Source organism: Aspergillus brasiliensis, assembly GCF_001889945.1.
Source record: "Aspergillus brasiliensis CBS 101740 unplaced genomic scaffold ASPBRscaffold_1, whole genome shotgun sequence".
Lineage (NCBI taxonomy): Eukaryota > Fungi > Ascomycota > Eurotiomycetes > Eurotiales > Aspergillaceae > Aspergillus > Aspergillus brasiliensis.
This window is the reverse complement of record NW_027137442.1, coordinates 1,649,925-1,666,771: the sequence shown is the minus strand read 5'-3', so window position 1 is coordinate 1,666,771 and position 16,847 is coordinate 1,649,925. Positions and strand designations below refer to the sequence as shown.

The window sequence follows — 16,847 nt, the reverse complement described above, 5'->3', positions numbered from 1 at the left end:
CGTTTGTGTTGTTGTTGCCATCTTCTCTTACTTGGAGTCAACGTGCATCTCCGCAATGGAAGGGAATCTTCCCCAGCAGCAGTGTCATCCAGCTTCCACCGCCGTGGAAAAGGATGACCTTGTTATTCCAGTGAGTAGTTCCTTGGTCCTTCGCTCCACGTGCGTGTGTCCTGTCTTGTCTCACCTGATGTTTCCGTAGATCATCGACTTCGGGCCTTTCCTTAATGGCACCCCCGCCGATAAGCACGAGGTCGCCATGTCCATCGTAGACGCTTTCAAATCATCCGGCTTCCTATATCTCAAAGACCACGGCATCCCTCCTTCCGTTGTCTCCCGCGTATTTGGCTCTTCTGGTCGCTTCTTCAGTCGATCGCAGGATCAAAAAGATGGTCTGTGCTGGACTACCCCACAATCGAACCGTGGATACGTCAAGACTGGGCAAGAGAAGCTAAGCACGGTCGATGACGCGGCTGGGGCTTCTCGAACCACTCCCGACCTGAAAGAGACTATGGAGATAGGCCGGGAAGGTGTGGATGGCTTTCCCAATCGGTGGCCCGACCACATCGATGATGAAGGAAAGGACTTTAAGGAGGTGATGCTGTCATTTTTTGACATGTGCAAGTCCCTCCACACCGAGGTCATGCGGGCTATTGCACTGGGTATGCACTTGCCGGAGCACTTCTTCGATGCCTATGTGGATGCGGGCGACAATAACCTGCGCCTGCTTCATTATCCGTCAGTGCCCAAGGAGGTCTTCAAGCAAAATCCGGGACAAGTTCGAGCCGGTGAGCATAGCGATTATGGTTCCATCACGCTCCTCTTTCAGGATCGCCGTGGAGGATTGCAGGTTCGTAGTCCCAAGGGCACTTTTGTGGACGTGACACCTATTGCGGACACCGTGGTTGTTAATGCTGGCGACTTGCTGGCTCGGTGGTCCAACGACATCATCAAAAGCACCCGACACCGAGTCGTCGAGCCGCCGGCAGCAATCGGCGAGGAAGAGAACGATTCCACTATTTACCCGGATCGCTACAGCATTGCATATTTCTGCAATCCCAATATGAACCAGTTCATTGAAGCCATTCCTGGGACCTACGAAGAGGAGACCCGCCCTGCAAAGTATCCTGGGATTACCACGGGCGACTACTTAGTGCAGCGACTAACAGCGACCATATAAAGGCTCATTGTTGGGGGTTGCACGGGAGATTCGAACATAACATGCCATTGTGGCTGCAGGTTGCATTCATTGAACTAATATTCTGCTCAGCGTGTCTAGGCATCGTATTTCACATTTGCTCTCGAACAATATAGCATTATGTATTGGGTCTTTTGCAATCACCTTTCTAGCTCAATGCATACTTATGTATATACCTGACTTTGAGTTTGGTGTTCAGTGCCAGCCAAGTTCGTACCGAAGTAACTAACAATTCGGCAACGTGTTCAGCCAACCTCCGTCGATGACTGTGATATTGCCATTGGCATACGCCCCAGATGGACTAGCCATCCAAAGAACCAAGCCCGCGAACTCTTCATGGCGACCAGCTCGACCGGGTGGCAATTCACTCTTGGGAAAGGCGCCGTCCGAGGCTGATGCTTTGGTGATCCCAAACGCTGTCTTTGTCATCTCAGAAGGGAACAACCCCGGTGCTATACCATTCACACGGATATCGTACGGCGTGAAAATGGTGGACAGCATCTTGATGAGATGATGCACCGCCCCCTTGGAAATATTATATGCGATGCTATAAGGCACGACTCGAAAATGACCGGCCACCGAACCGACTATGATAACCTGTGCAGTTGGTGTTGGGGGTTGGTCCTTCACGGGGGTCGGCCTTCTCTCGTTTGCAGCGTTGAGCAGCGGTAAAAACGCAACGACAGTGAAAAATGTCCCTTTCACATTGATGTCGATGAGCTTCCCAAAATCTTCCTCAGGAGAGGACCACAGATGATCTCGGAATTCAGAAAGACTTGGAATTGACCCGTCCGGCTTTGGCTTTGGTGGCGACATGGGCAAGCCCCCATAGCCGCTGTTGGCTATGAGTAGATCGACATGGTCTGTCTGTGCTGCGACGATATCATAGGCTGCCTGCAAAGATTCTTTCGAGGTTATATCCGCCCGGACTGGAATGATGGTGTCCTTTTTGCTTAGAGACACAGTCTCTTGCAAAACTTCCTCTCGGCGGCCGAGGATGAAGACTTTGGCAGCACCGTTTTCGGCCAGGGTAAGGGCTGTCGAGCGACCCAATCCTGGGGGTTGCAAATAGTCAGTTAGGACGAATTAGTGGCAGTAAGGGGCTCTGCTTACCTGTGCCACCGCCGGTTAGGACGACAACCAGTCCTTCGACCGACAACAACTGGGCAGCATTAAAATGCGACATGATCTAGTATCGAAGGTTATTGTCCACTCTCTTACGGAGGGAACTGTGGTGAAGGAATGCAAGAGGGGGACAAAAGTTCACCGCAAAAAAGCAGGTTTCGTAGAGGGCGATGCAGCGGGCTCAATCGGGCATATCAATGTGGAGACCGCGTCAAATGACGCTGATTAAACTGACAAACTTTCTACTACCGCTTCTTCTACATTGGGTATCTTGCATGCTCCATCTTTGAGCGACCGAAGCAAGTGGTTGGCTGTCGCACGGTGAGTGGCATTCCCGCGGGCAGCATACCATCGGCGTGAGCTCACGACTGGCGCTGGTTATATTCGTGACACTAGCCATCATAAGAGCAACGATGGCAGCATGCTACCTGCTACCTGCTAAGCGGCTGATATCGGGCACGGCCGGAAACAGCTGCCATTCAACACATCCATGCCTTGTGCGGCAACTGCTATGTTGCCGGGCTGCTATTCCGTTGGATATCATTTCCGTCCAACCACATGGCGATGCCAACGAATCAGCTAACCATTGGACATCCAGCCATACTATGAGTAAATTGATCCGGTCTATGTTACTCCCCTCATTGTTCTGAAGTAAAGCGATTGTGTGACAGACTGAATGCTGGTTTCAGACTGACACATTGTAGAGAACCGCAGGCTCTATAACGAGGCCTGAATCCGGCGTCTGCAACGGTGATAGGGTACAACCCTCCCTTACGTGATACGACTTACTTTTCCCCTGAGTGATGATTATGGCGCATATCCGTCCGTTCCTGAAGGGGTCCATTCTATTCGGTCTGTCCGACCCATATGCATTCTCGAAAGCCACGCGTTGTGGCAGAGTGTAATGACCACCGTACCGAATCCTCCCCCAAGTGATTTTCTTCAGATCTTGGACGATACCTTAATTTTCCTCTTTTCTTCGAAGAGTCAGCCATGGCCGGGCTGCGGAGGGAGGTTCATTGCGTTCCATATTTCCGTCGCCTTCCGTGAGGGTCATGGATGATGAGGAGGTTACATCCACGCGCATCCGGAGCTCAACTGGAAATCCCTGTTTCCACAGCTCGAGTGGATGACTTCTCCGTTGCAGACAGTCGTGAATACAATGATTGCCCGATTGCGTCACAAATGGGAGGGGACATGACGGGCACGACGTGCTGGCTATCAACGTATTTATGTACCTGCTGGGTGCCTGTCGAGCTTCCGGATTTCAGACAAACTGCGGATGTTTAACTTTCTCGAATACAACCGCTGATCAGCATGACTTTATATCGTTTGATCTTGCTTGGCTCAATGGGCTCTTTGCCCTTGACTCTGGCATATCCCCGCCTCAACATTCCTCGGCAAGTCGGGAATGCGACGGGCGTTGCACCTGGCACCGCACCTGGTAATGCGACTGCGCCTGCTACAGCGCCTGCTACAGCCCCCGCTACAGCGCCTGCTACTGCTCCTGCGACTGCCCCTGCGACTGTAGCTCCTCCGCCTGTCGTGACCTTTTCCACGAGCCAGGCCCACACTCCGTTCACTGGAGTACCGACAACGACTGGTGCACTCACTCTTGGCCCTATCGGCCCTGGAATTTCGCCCTTGGGCATTCCCCCGGAGGCGACCACATACCCTAGTGATGGTCAGCTTCATAGCCCGGAGCCGGGACCTTTTATCCCAGCAGGGGGCGTGGGGACGAATGGGACTACCCCTGTCTATAATGCAAAGAGTGACTTTGACTACGAGTCTTTGGTGAGTTTGTGTTGCCTTTACCGTTTCATAGCTTCCTCCTGCTAACATGATACCAGGCTCTTGCGTTGTACCAAGAGTACATCGAACTCGACCTCTTTCACGATGGCCTGGCACGTTTCTCTGCTGAAGACTTCACTGCTGCGGGTTTGACAGCGGAAGATCGTTTCTTGATCGAATTCATGGCTGATCAGGAAGTCGGTCATGCCACCATGTTGACCAACATCCTGGGCGCAGAGGCACCTAGACAGTGCAACTACGTATACCCTTATACCACTGTCCACGAATTCTTGGACTTCTGCCAGAAGCTTACACGCTTCGGTGAGGCTGGTGTGTATGGATTCTTGTCCCATTTGGACTCCCGCGAAGCAGCAACGCTTCTCACCTTGTCCATCACCACGGAGGCTCGCCAGCAAATGATCTTCAGGCAGTTTGAGGGCCTCTTCCCCATGCCCGTTTGGTTTGAGGTCGGTGTTCCTCAGTCCTGGGCTTGGACTTTGCTTGCTCCCTATATTGCCTCTTGCCCAGAAGGCCAGACGCGCCTCGCATGGCAGAACTTCCCAGCGCTGTCTATCCTGAACCAGCCAAACCCGGTCCGGATCAACGGCGCTGATGCTTGGAGGGAGACTATCACCAATGGCACAAACGTGCTAAATAGCACCGCAGTCCCCAGCTCGCAAGCTTGCCTGAACAACAACACCCCGGGCATTAACTGCTCACCGGCAATCACCCACAACCGCACCAACCCTCTGTCATTCCCCGGTCGCGAAGTCTTCCTGTCCTGGGACGCTCCAGGAAAGCCAGTTGGGCCAAACAATAGCTATGTGACTTCGACTACCGCTGGAGCTCCGAAGTTCGTGGCGTGGGTATCGCAGCTGAATGTGACCTACTCTGAGTTGACTCTCAACGGCTCGAGGTCTGGATCGACGATTCAGCCCAACGTTGAAACCTACGCAGGTGATCCCGCCGTTAATGGCACCATGTTCATTGCCATTACCGATACCGACCTCTTCGTGACCCCATTTAACATCAGCATGATCAACCCTCATGTGGTCGCTGGGCCGGCTCTCTACCAGTCTGGTTAAAGGAATGGGAATTATGGTTTGGTGAGGGTTCGTTTTACCAGGAAAGGCCGTCTTTCAGGTGTCTGATTTCTTGCGATGTTTCATTCGACGATGTAGTTGGTTTCTGACTGGCCAAGGGAGTTTTTAAGTCTTCATGCTGCTGAACTATTTGTATCTCTATTATTTTTGATTACTTGGACTGTATTAGGCTTCTTAAAAACATGGTTGGAGTCTACATTATACTGAAGTGTAGCAGAGAATCGGTAGTTATCTATTGTGTTCTAATTGTAGACGGACAGCGGCTAACCCCGCTTAACTCCGGCGGTGATACATCATTTCAACTTGACACCTGAGCTTCACTTGAGACAACCCCTGCTTCTCGTCTCGTCGCGACCATCGCCCCCTTTCTCGCAAATAAATAGCTACGCACAACTACAGGACGCCGGCACCATGGAAGGTCCGAGGAACCGAAAACAGCGACGAGCAGCAGCAGCAGCAGCAGCGACAACTGTCGACAGCGACACGTTTGATCCCTCCTCAATCCCCCTCGCGCGCCCTGCACCGAATCCTCCGAAGAGCAAAGAGAAGACCTTGATGGAAATTATATCCGAACGACAAAGTGAACTTCTAGGCCAGGCCAACGCCCCGACGGGGGCCTCTGACTCCAGTCCTCGGTTTGTGACCATCGACCCCGCGACTGGGGAGATTTCCGGCCTCAGTGCGTCGGAGCTGGCTGCGGTAAAAAACGGGCAGGATATACGGAGAGTGGAAGAAGTCACAGACGAAGCAGACTCTACCCAGGAGGAGGGGAAAGACGAATCTGAAGAATCCGACCATCCCATCCCGCCCGTCATCGACACGCTGCTGCTTTCTGTCCCCCTGACCACCCTCCACCTGACACTCGCGTACCTCGCAGCCCATCAATATGCCGAGTCCATCGAACTAGACCCCCTCGTCCGCGAATCAGTGTTCGTGGCCTTTCCGATGCTGACCTTGCTTGTCCATCTTGCCCATGGACACGTTGTCTCCTTCATCGGCAGCACTGGCCGGTCGAAGTCCACTGAGGGGGTCTCGCTTCTGCCTTGGGACAGCGAGAAAATGTCGTTAGAATTCGTCCGAAAATTGCTCTTCCCTCCAGCATTACGTACCATGGTCTTCCTGCCGATGGCGGTGGCTCTTGGCTGTAAGCTGATGGTCATCACCAACGACGAACCATACTACGCGGTGATGAGGGGGGCGCCAGCCATCGGGACAATCTGGATCTGGAGCGTTTTGGAGATACCGTTTGGGGCAGCCGTTATCGGGGCGTTGGGGCCATTAGCATGGGGGGTATGGTGGAAAGGCTACGGGATACTCTGATTGATAGAAAACCGGGGCAAAGAGCAAACAACTGCTGAGTGAGATTATCGATCAACGCCCGGATCGCGCGTTTTGCGCGTCCGTTAGGGATGAAAGGAGCTACATCCTGGTACGACAGACATGCCTTTGGTCTGGGACTCGACCTGCGCCGGCGCCCTCGGTTATGGTAGCTCGATATGCACCAGCAGCACCGGTCGGGCGGCGGAGTTGCACAATGCCAGTAGTGGCGGGCTTTAGGATAGTCCTGTGCAATTCCCCTCTCTCGTGGAGCAGATACTATCACGTCACTGCAGACATATTGCAACGATTTTTTATTTTTCTGTTTTTATTTTTATTTTTATTTTTTTTTTTTTCTTGTTTATTGTCTTCCAGGTTTACCGCCATCTTTACCGCCACTGACATTGTCGAAGGCTGGGAATCGCAAACTCAATCACATTTGATGTTGTACAACATCGGTTGCTTCATCACGCACGTACGGTGCAGAAGTCGGTGACGACAGCTACTGATGAGCATCTGCTTCTGGGCCATGAATGACCGCCGGACTCCCGGTCCTGAACGATAGGCTATCCTGGACGGCAGTTCTTTACTCGAATGTGAATCTTGGAAATTCCGGTCGCATGTGAACATGGAACATGACCTGACTCAACTGGGTAGACTTGGAAGCCTTAGACGGAAAGGGCAATAAAGAAACAAGAAAAAGAAAATAAAAAAAAAATAAAAATTCGATCAAATAACGGTCTTGACATCGGGGTCCAGTGAATCCCGAAACTGCGCCAACAATGCTGTCTTTCTTTGTTCACTACGAAGTATACTCGGTTAGATCCTCGACTCGGGGTTTGTTTGAGAGAGCATGACCATCCATTGCGAACATGGATGTCAATCGTGCTTCTAGTCTACCCCTCCTGGACCATGTCGGTCGACGTGGCAATGCAGTCGAGTGGGAAGACCGTTGCGACTAGTGTCTACTCCATAATGCAACCCCTTGGGGGCCGCCAGGATCCAGGCAGCAGCTGCCAGGATGACCGGTTGGATGCGATGCGGCGTCGTCGTTTCCGGAGGAGACCGCCAGTAGAGCCAAGCTGGGAGGGAAATCCTGGACCGGGAGAATATTACCGACGGGCGAGAGGGAAAGAAGAGCTTACGAACAGGCGGTGGTTGACATGGCGTGTGTCTAACTCGTTCTAGTGGCTGCAGCTAGTTCCCTGGCCCTGTCACATGACCTGCACGTTGCAGTGCCGGCGCAGCCTTTCTCCTCATGCAATCTATTTCTGAGAAAAGAGAAAGGTTGAGGATGCAGGCTGCAGGCTGCAGAGAGTTCCTGTCCGATGTTCGGTGTCCACCCTCTCACCCTCCCTCGTGCGCCTTGGAGTTGTTGGGAGGGAAAATCATGACCCAGTGATGCGCGGGACCACCCACTTCCCCCAACCGCAATGACATGCCGATCAGCGGACGGGTGTCAGGTTTGGGGCCAAGTGTGGAGGATGCGCCGCCATGGCGAGGCTCTGCTACGGTGCCACCCGTGGCTATGAACTTCAGCCGGATAAATCTGGCTTCTCCAACAAGGCAGAGCAGAACAGCTGAGCTGAGCTGAGCTGAACTTTGAAGCCATCGCTACTACAGAGTACTATTACTACAAGAACTTGGCGGAAAATTATGAGGGAAAGTCAAGTCAATGGCCCCATGGATGGCGAAATGGACGATCCGAGATCTGATTCGCGATCCAAGCGGTGACCACGCCCAACGATAGCGATAGGAGCAACAACCCTGTTGGGCAAAGACACACGGAGAGAAAAGCCGGAGAATCCGAACAAAGCAACATGGCGTATCTGGTTCAATAGTCGCGACGGATCGAGAGTTCGTTGACAGCCGATGGTGTGTAACCTTCCACAAGCGGACTACCGGCGGAGAAAGAAGAAGGAAATATTGAGGGAAAAGTGGATGACAATCGGATTGTCCCGCGATCCAATCGATCATCATCCGCGAAGCGATTGTATATACCAGTCTCCCGACCACGAGGGCGGCGCTGGGGCTTGGAGAGAAACTAGTGAGTTGGGCCGTGATGGTGATCCATCCATCCATTTCTCCGAGGATCAGAGAGAAAGAGAAAGAGGAATAGAGATACAAACCGGATGAAGGTGCAGATCGTGTAGATAGTAGATCAATTGCACTCGAAATTCAGTCAGAGAGATACAAAGTATTCATCTAGTATCGCACCAATAACCCAAGATAGAAAAAGATAGAACACTATCGCAAAAAGCCCACCATATTAGTTAGATAGTCGTAGCCAGCATCCATTGTGGCAAGACAGAGTGTCCGTGTCCGTGTATGTGGCGCAGAGCTGAAAATCCATCCATGCCATTCGACTTTAGTTAGTTATCGCACTAGTCCAGGGTTCAGAAATCCGCTCCAGAACCAAATAGAAAATGATACCATCATAGGATAAGAAAGAGAAAGAAAGAAAACAAAGAAAGGGAAAAAAAAAGGAAAAAAAAGTGGAAACGACAGGCGAAACTATTGCGGCACTAGTACGGGCCGGACTCAAACTTAACCTCAAGATTCGGGTCATCCATCCATCCATCCCATCCATTCCCTCTTAATTTTTTTTATTTTCCTATTCTGGGTACTATGGCGATATTCTTTCTTTTTCTTTTTCTTCATCTTTGTTGTGGAGATGATGTTCTTTCTTTGCTTTTTTAGATGTCTTAGATCTATCGATCTTGTTCATCTGTAGTACTTTTGTCGATCGTGATGGTGATCATGGGGATAATTCCATCAACATTATCATGGATAGATTAAATCAATAGAATAGAATAGAATAGGAAAAGACACGAGATGGATAATTAGCGGATCGCGCTAGTCTACTACTCCGTAGACTAGATGTCTGAGACTGATACTACCCTGAGGCGGCGGGAAATGTCATTTCGAGACCCTGGTCGGGAATAGATTAAAAGAGATTACTTAGTAGTATTTAGTAGTGACTTGGTTATTAGGGTGTTTGTTTTATCTCCATCGGCGGAGGAACGGAGTTTAGTCGGGGTTACATTAGTAAACTACGGAGTAGATTAGACGAAGGGATTGATTACTATGATTGGAAAATAAGAATAAAGAAAATCGGAAATATATGAATCACAAGATAAATAAATAAAATCGAACAAATGTAGTAAATGTAGTAAGTAGCACTCGACTTCCCCCAAAATGGCAACAAAATGTCGGTAGATAGATAGATAGATAGATAGTATAGAGTTCGCCAACTAAGTAACTAAGTCCCAAAGTTTAACAAGATCCGGGAATTGTTATGCGATCAATTACTAACTTAGTATCTAGGTAGCAGATCGATCCTTTCTCCATACTTTTTAGTTATTTCATCACTAATCTTCAATCTCAATGAGTAACAAATCAAGCGGTGGGAGAATGATCAAGGCGGAAAAAGCAAAACACAAGCCATCATCACCTTACATTAGCGGATGAGTTGAGTTCCTCAACCATGGTACCGAGTGCATATCCTGGGAAAAGCATAACCTTAAAGCCAGAAGGGTGAACCATATTTGTTTTTTTTTTCTTTTCCTTGATCGGAAAGCTTGTGGATAACTATATTTATCGCTTAGAAATGAAGGAGGAAAATCTTCAGCTGTCCACGTTCATCGATGGGACATGTGAATATCCACATATGAGATACTAGGTACAGGAAATGGACACAGAAACTATTAAATGCTATTAATGCTATTGCTAATTGCTACTACAATTAGAATAGATAGTTTGGCACTTACTTGCTTGCTTTCTGCTTACTGCTTCCTTGTTAGGTACATATACATGATATGTACATGATACAGCTCGTGTATGTACAATGTTATGTATGTAAGTAGCCACTAGCTAAGGTAGATACATATGTATATACTTTGGTCATATACCAGTTGTGTATGTGCTTAGATAGAATGGAAATAAATAAAAATACACTGATGTACTACATGTCACTTTGACATACTCTGCAGAATGCAGACATCATCACATAATACACTCTCCAAGTAGTATAACTTCTGCACTACCGAGGTATAAACTTTATCCCTACGGATAATCTTCATCACATTATGCATTCTACCCAGTGACCACATCCATGTATCCATGTTTGGCTGAGTTAGCAGGGTCTCCCCTGAATGTTCTCTATACCCCTCTTTCAAAAGTATGTGATTCCTACTACGAATGCGATCACTGTGAGACAAGAGAAAGAAAAGAAAAGAAAAGAAAAGAAGAACATACTTGCAATGACTCCTGCTATATCGAGTTAGCCCTACTACTTACACATAGAGACAACTGTCCCAATCTAATATAGTAACACATTAAATTAGTAAGATAAAGATAATAGTAATATATGTACCCAACAACCGGGATCAGACCTCTCTACACTACACCACACTTATGTTTTCTTTTCCCCTCTCCTCCTTGCAACCTTGCAAGGGCAAGGAGCACGAAGGAACATAATCCCAGTAAAACACGCTTCTGCCGGAAAAACTCGCACCACTTGGGATTCATCTACCCCTCTCGTGAATCACCAATGAATGAATAAAGAAGAAGAGAAAAAGAAAAGAAAAAAAATGAGCAAGATGAGTAAGCCAAGGCTAAATTCAGTTCCGACAGCAAACAATATACTAGTATCCTACTCTGTTTATTATGTCATGGACGGGGTATCACTTGTGTGTGTGTCAAGATTCTAAATTAGGCGGGAGGGATGGTACTACTATTTTCTACATATGATTATTCTGTAGGAAAGGAGGAGAGAAAAGAAAGAAACTCAAAACTCAAAAGTTAAACGAATGGATAGAAATGTATTCAAATCAGACCCAAACAGCGCGTTTTGGTGTAATGTATCACACACACACACACCATACCCACGCGCTTAACGTCTAACAAGAACATGTGCCAAAGACAGCCACTGTACTACCATACTACACTATACACTACAACTACGACCCCACAGTGTCTAGTAGATAATGATCTAATCAACTAACTGCACAGACACTAAGTGCAGACAGGTAATCAACTCCATTACTTCCTACGTAGTTACAAAGTAAGTACGGAAGTAGTTAGGTAGCTACCAACTAACTAACCACTCTACACTAGTTCCTTAGTAGAGTTAGTAGTAGATACTACAGCAGGTTAACTAACTAACTACTGCACCGCAATGGAGTCAGCCTTGATGTCTACTCCTCCTCCCCCCCCCCCCCTGCAAGGGAAATCACCCCAAGAATTATCTGAATCCACTCTCTCGACTCCATAGTCCACCCATTTTAACCGCTCTTCCGGGGTTACCCGGATAGGTATCGGGCGTGCAGAAGGTGAACTACTACGGAGTACTACTTGCGCAGAACCTAAACTTATCGTGGTTAAGGAGATACAGTAGTACAGCATGTGCGCCTTCGACTAACGGTTCGTTCTGTCCAGAGGGTAGAGGGCAGAGAGGGGGCTGGGAATTCTAGGATCCGGATTCGGTAGGAAATTCTTTTCAGTCTTGACATGATGGTCATCATTATAATACTAACTAACTAACTATCAAACTAGCTTATCTTGATGGTATGTATCTCAGATAGATGTATGTATGTATGTAGTTGTATAGACGATCCAGTCGTCTTTTTCTGATCCTTTCCTGTCCTTTCCCCTGCGCTACTTAGCAACCAACCCTGGTCCTTTAGTTACCCCCCGACCAGCCATTTCTTAACGCCTAAAGCCTAGTCCGTAATCACTAACGCCCCCGAATATGTACGGCATTCCCAGAGCGGAATATCAACGGAAGAAGAGAAATCAAGAAAAAAGAGATGCAGAAGAAAAAAAGAGAGAAAAAAAAAAAAAAAGAAAAGAAAAGAAAAGAAGAGGAAGAAGAAGCACCCATCTTACACTGTAATGCTTCCTGAATGCATAATCCCGACCGTCTGCAAACTCGCCCCCTTGAACCGTGCCAGCAAGTTACTCACTATCTCCCGATAGGTGTTCATCTGCGATAGCTTGAACCGCTGGATTTTCCCACTCGCCGTCCGTGGGATCTCCTCCACAAAGATCACCCCCCCATCCAGCGCTTTGTAGCTGGCCAATTGTCGCCGCGTAAAGTGGTACACCTCGTCCGCGGTCAGCCGGCTGCCCGTCAGGCTCTTGGCTCGCACCACGAACGCTCGGGGCAGCTCCGTGCTGCCGTCCCGCGAGGTCACCCCAATCACGGCCGCATCTTCTATCTCCGGGTGCTTGAGAAGGGCCGCTTCCACCTCCGCCGGCGCCACCTGCCATCTGCACGTCGCGGTTAGCACTTGCTTCTCGGGGTTTGCTTCCCTTGGATGGACGACCAACTTACCCTCGCACTTTAATTAATTCCTTCGTGCGCCCGTAAATGTAGAACTGCCCGGCGCTCACATACGCAACGTCGCCGGTGCGGAACCACCCTTGGGCATCTTTCGCGTCTGTCCGGCCCTTGTACCCACTGAGCACCCCGGGCCCGCGCACCCAGAGTTCCCCCGGCTGGTTGTCCTCGAGCACCAGCTGGTTATCCTGCCCGACCAGACGCACCTCGTAGCCAGACAGCAACCGGCCAATGCTGCCCGCCGGTGACTCCTGAGGCCCGTAGCGATTCTGGAACACCACTCCCACTTCCGTCATCCCCCATAGCTGGGAGGCACGGGCGTCCGAATGGAGCAGTTCCCGAAAGCGTTGCATGGCAGCAGCGTCAATGGGAGCGCCCGCGACACCGACGTACCGCAGGGATGACAGCGAGCCTGCGAGGGGCGCGGCTGACCGATTGAACGTGTGAATCATAGCGGGGACCATGTACGTCTCGGTGATGCCGTAATCGCGCACCGTGGAAATGAACTGGGTCAGTTCGAATCGCGACAGCACAAACAAGGGCTGGCCATAGCGAATGGGAAACAAGTGGGTCCACAGGGCGCCAAACATGTGGAACATGGGCAGGGACATCAGGCGCGTTACCTCATACGGCACCTCGTAGTGGATGGTGAGATGGTGCGAGACCATGGCATGGTGGGTGAGGTAGGCAGCCTTAGGCAGGCCTCCGGTGCCGCTGGTGGAGAACATGGCGGCCGGCGTCGATTTGGCGATCGTCTCGTCATCGAAGGCCACCCAATCACTTTCGCCGTACGCCAAAAGGTGGGCGAAGTTCACAACAGAGCCGCCCCCACTGCTCGGGACTAGTAAGAAGGGCATGCCGGCAGTCGCATATGCCAATGGTCCGGCGAGGAAGTATTGGGCAATGTAATCCCCTGCAGCTTCGTCCACCAGGCACACCTGGCTGGGATGCATGCCGTGGTCGGCTGACACGCTCAGGACCGTGGGCAGTGCATCGGAAGACGTGATAATCAGCTTGGGCTCTGCCAGGTGCAGAATATGGTCCAGCTCTTGTGGTTGGCTGCGCGCGTTGGAACCCATGAACACACCGCCAGCACCGATGATACTGAAGAAGAGTGCGGGGTATATGATCTACCACGCCATGAGTCAGTGAGAAGAGGGTGATGGAGGGGCATGATGAGACGATGACCACACGATGGAGAAACAGATAACAAATGAAATTGAAGAAGAACAGAGAACAGCAGGGTGGTGAGGTGGGGGGAGGGGCAGAGCCATCGAGGTATTTGGGGATTGATAAGCAGGCCAGTCAGGGGAGAGGAAAGAGAGGAGGAGAGGAGCAGGAGCATTACTACTTACACTATTGCCCAGGTGAACCAACACACAATCGCCAGGCTGGACACGGTGGGCTTTCAGACCAGCAATCAGCGTTCGAACCAGCGTCTCGAACTGGAGCGCGTTGAAGAACCGCGTCGTGTCCTCAGCGTCGATGAACAGTGGCTGTTGCCGGTCATAGTGGACTGGACCACGAAACGCAAAGCTCAACAAGTCGGTGTAGCAACCCTCACCGTGGGTGGTGCTGTGGGTGTTGGGGAGAGGGAGGTTGAAGGGATCGCCCAGATTGGGAGCAGCCCAGAGACTACCCATCGTGGTGGAATTTACTGGTGAAACACTCCAAGACTGGAGGGATAATTGACAGGATATGAAGAGTGGAGGAGGTGGAGGTGGAGGAAAAGATAGGAGTGGAAACCGAGGAGGGAACAGGAGAGGGATTGGAGGAAGAGAAGGGAAACCACAGGAGAGTGTCGATGAGAAGAAGACAGGAGAGGGAGAGGGAGAGAAGGAGAAAGCGAGAGCGAGAGACAGAGAGGGAGAAGAGGGTCAATTCAGTCCCGTCCAGTTAGTGTTGCCAGAGATGAATCGAGTCCAGTTGAGTCCAAACCAGGTGCAGTCCAATGTGAATCCAATCACACATGCCCCGTTTCCAGTGCCAGTGACGAGACCAGATGAGAGACAAGTAGCACGGAGTACCGTAGACAGTTAGCTTGTAGACAAGTGTCGGAGTCCGGGCGAGGAATGATCAACTGGGGTCACTGAATGGAACAAAAAAATAATGATCAAGAAGAATATCCCGATCAGCCAGCAAAGGGGAATTCTGGGGCGATAAATATATCTCCATCATGATGGGAAGTTTCAAGGGTAGTCAAAAAAAGGACCAAGCTCATGAAACCAACAATCCTGCGGCGACAGAAAGAGCGCGCGAGCGAGCGACAGAGCGAGACGGGGGGGCGTGTTGTGCAGTGTGAGTGGTGAGTTGGGAGTGGGCATGACAAGGAATTCCAGATTAATTCCAGTTTCAATTTCCCCATCTCTTACCCTTTTTTTCCTCGAGACTGGCAATCTGCCATAGCCATGATTTGGAATTTGGAATACCATCCTAAGATCGGGGGGCGCGGATCCCACTCCGACCCACGCCCGCCAGCACCGAATGACAGCCGCCGATTGCAGCAGGCCGCTAAACCCGACGCGGTTCGTCCTTCAGATCGCATCCCGAGTGGGTCGGGAATTGGTCAAAAAGTAAAAATGGCGAACAGCTCCCGTCATGCAGACGAACTCACCTCACTCGCTCGGGCGCTGAAAAACAAAATATTAGAAAAAAAGGTTAATCCCAGTGTGGAATCTGAAAATAAAATAAGAATAAAAAAAAAACATAGAAATGTAAATAAAAAATTTCGAAAGCAGAAAAAAGAAGGATGAAAAAAAAATAAAAAGAAAAAGAAAATAAAGAAAAGTGGTTCTCCACATTTCATGATCTTCCCGACTTTCCTTTCCATTCCCTCTTTCCTCTCTCTCTCTCTCCCTCTCTTCCTCTCTTCCTTCCCCATAGAACTTAACTTAATCCATTATTGGGCATCTCTTCAGCCCGAAACCCCGTGCTTCTTGACTCAATCTTCCTCTTTCTGCCCTCCCATTGGATCCCATGGCTCGATCCATGGCTCCTCTCTCGCTCCCCTGTCATCGACCCTCTCGATCGCACATCTCCCACTCTTAGTATAGGCGCCAGTCTTTTTCCCACTTGCACTCTTCAGGAATCGGCTGAGCGGTAGTGAACCTCGTGCAGCTGAACCCACTGGTGAGATCTCCCGCACTTGGGAATCGAACTAGCGTTCGCCCATGGTTGAACGCCTCCCCCCCAGCCTGCTGGATTGAGGGCTTTGTTTCTTTCCTGGCCTGTCGGATAGTACGTCCTGTATTCAGCTTCCCTTCAGTCCTGTTCCTTCTGGCCTCGGTGCAATCATGTGTGCCTGCTGGGTATCCACCTCGCCTGACCCATGCTAGGCTGACGTCTTGCTAATCACTTTTGGCAGCCATGATGCATTTCCCTTTTCCTGCAAGACGCGCCTGGCACCGCTGAAATGTACCCCGCCCGCTAATGGAACCTGGCTGCTGGTACGGTGTGGGTAAATCCTCTCTGATCTCCATCTGGTGCGTCTGTGTGTCTGTGTGTCTGTGTGTCTGTGTCTGTCGCTCTCTTTCAGGCGCATGCACTTCCCTCCAACTCCATTACCGGGCCGCCTGGCCAGCACCTCGGGACACACTAGTCTCCCAGCGACATGGCAGGGCTCCATCTGCATCTGCGTCTGCGTCTGCCACCGATAGACTCTTGGTTGATTCTCCCAATTAGGAAAAAAGCCAGGAATCTGTGCGTCCTGCATGGATCGTGGGTGGAGATGTTGCCGCCGGGGCCCTGTCAACTCACCTCTTTCACTCTATGGCGTCTCAACAATCATTGCTGTCCCGTGCTCCCGATAATCCGATTATCGATTTTCCATTGCCTCATCCCTCCACCTTGCCCCCATCGGGCGGTGCAGCGGTGGGGAATACGATCCCCCCCGTGGCAAGCATCATTGCGTCTTACACGAGTGTCTTCACCTGCTAGCGTCAGGCAGGGAAACCCTGGCCCTCCTGCAGGAGCC

General features: G+C 50.4%; 5 protein-coding genes across 5 annotated transcripts; 3 read left to right on the top strand and 2 right to left on the bottom strand.

The window, feature by feature from the left end:
- Positions 1-55: 55 nt before the first annotated feature.
- ASPBRDRAFT_112617 (isopenicillin N synthase family dioxygenase) lies at positions 56-1,177 on the top strand (the record flags this gene model as incomplete). Its single annotated transcript, XM_067616673.1, has 2 exons — positions 56-130; positions 200-1,177. 2 exons carry the CDS (start codon positions 56-58, stop codon positions 1,175-1,177), a joined length of 1,053 nt encoding a protein of 350 aa, XP_067484612.1.
- On the bottom strand, positions 1,165-2,557 carry ASPBRDRAFT_236822 (SDR family NAD(P)-dependent oxidoreductase). Its single transcript, XM_067622023.1, has 2 exons — positions 2,309-2,557; positions 1,165-2,232 (listed from the first exon to the last, which is right to left on the bottom strand). Exons 1-2 carry the CDS (start codon positions 2,379-2,381, stop codon positions 1,421-1,423), a joined length of 885 nt encoding a protein of 294 aa, XP_067484611.1. The 5' UTR covers positions 2,382-2,557; the 3' UTR covers positions 1,165-1,420.
- Positions 2,558-3,401: 844 nt separating this feature from the next.
- Positions 3,402-5,411, top strand: ASPBRDRAFT_237071 (ferritin-like domain-containing protein). Its single transcript, XM_067622024.1, has 2 exons — positions 3,402-4,114; positions 4,171-5,411. Exons 1-2 carry the CDS (start codon positions 3,638-3,640, stop codon positions 5,194-5,196), a joined length of 1,503 nt encoding a protein of 500 aa, XP_067484610.1. The 5' UTR covers positions 3,402-3,637; the 3' UTR covers positions 5,197-5,411.
- A 48-nt stretch (positions 5,412-5,459) lies between these two features.
- Positions 5,460-6,862, top strand: ASPBRDRAFT_36592 (uncharacterized protein; the record flags this gene model as incomplete). The annotated part of the gene is made up of 2 exons (XM_067623534.1): positions 5,460-6,256; positions 6,324-6,862. Coding segments are annotated over exons 1-2 (670 nt in total), but the record flags the coding sequence as incomplete, so codon positions are not given.
- Positions 6,863-12,416: 5,554 nt separating this feature from the next.
- afeA (adenylate-forming enzyme AfeA) lies at positions 12,417-14,517 on the bottom strand (the record flags this gene model as incomplete). Its single annotated transcript, XM_067620270.1, has 3 exons — positions 12,417-12,804; positions 12,869-14,004; positions 14,230-14,517. The coding sequence occupies 3 exons, from the start codon at positions 14,515-14,517 to the stop codon at positions 12,417-12,419; spliced, it is 1,812 nt and encodes a 603-aa protein (XP_067484608.1).
- Between the last annotated feature and the right edge of the window lie 2,330 nt (positions 14,518-16,847).

Bases quoted from the DNA above. Each gene is read 5' to 3' on its own strand.
- ASPBRDRAFT_236822 (XM_067622023.1), bottom strand. From the start codon at position 2,381: ATGTCGCATTTTAATGCTGCCCAGTTGTTGTCGGTCGAAGGACTGGTT. The intron at 2,233-2,308 runs GTAAGCAGAGCC...GTCGCTCGACAG, and splicing joins CCTAACCGGCGGTGGCACAG to CCCTTACCCTGGCCGAAAAC.
- ASPBRDRAFT_237071 (XM_067622024.1), top strand. From the start codon at position 3,638: ATGACTTTATATCGTTTGATCTTGCTTGGCTCAATGGGCTCTTTGCCC. The intron at 4,115-4,170 runs GTGAGTTTGTGT...ACATGATACCAG, and splicing joins ACTTTGACTACGAGTCTTTG to GCTCTTGCGTTGTACCAAGA.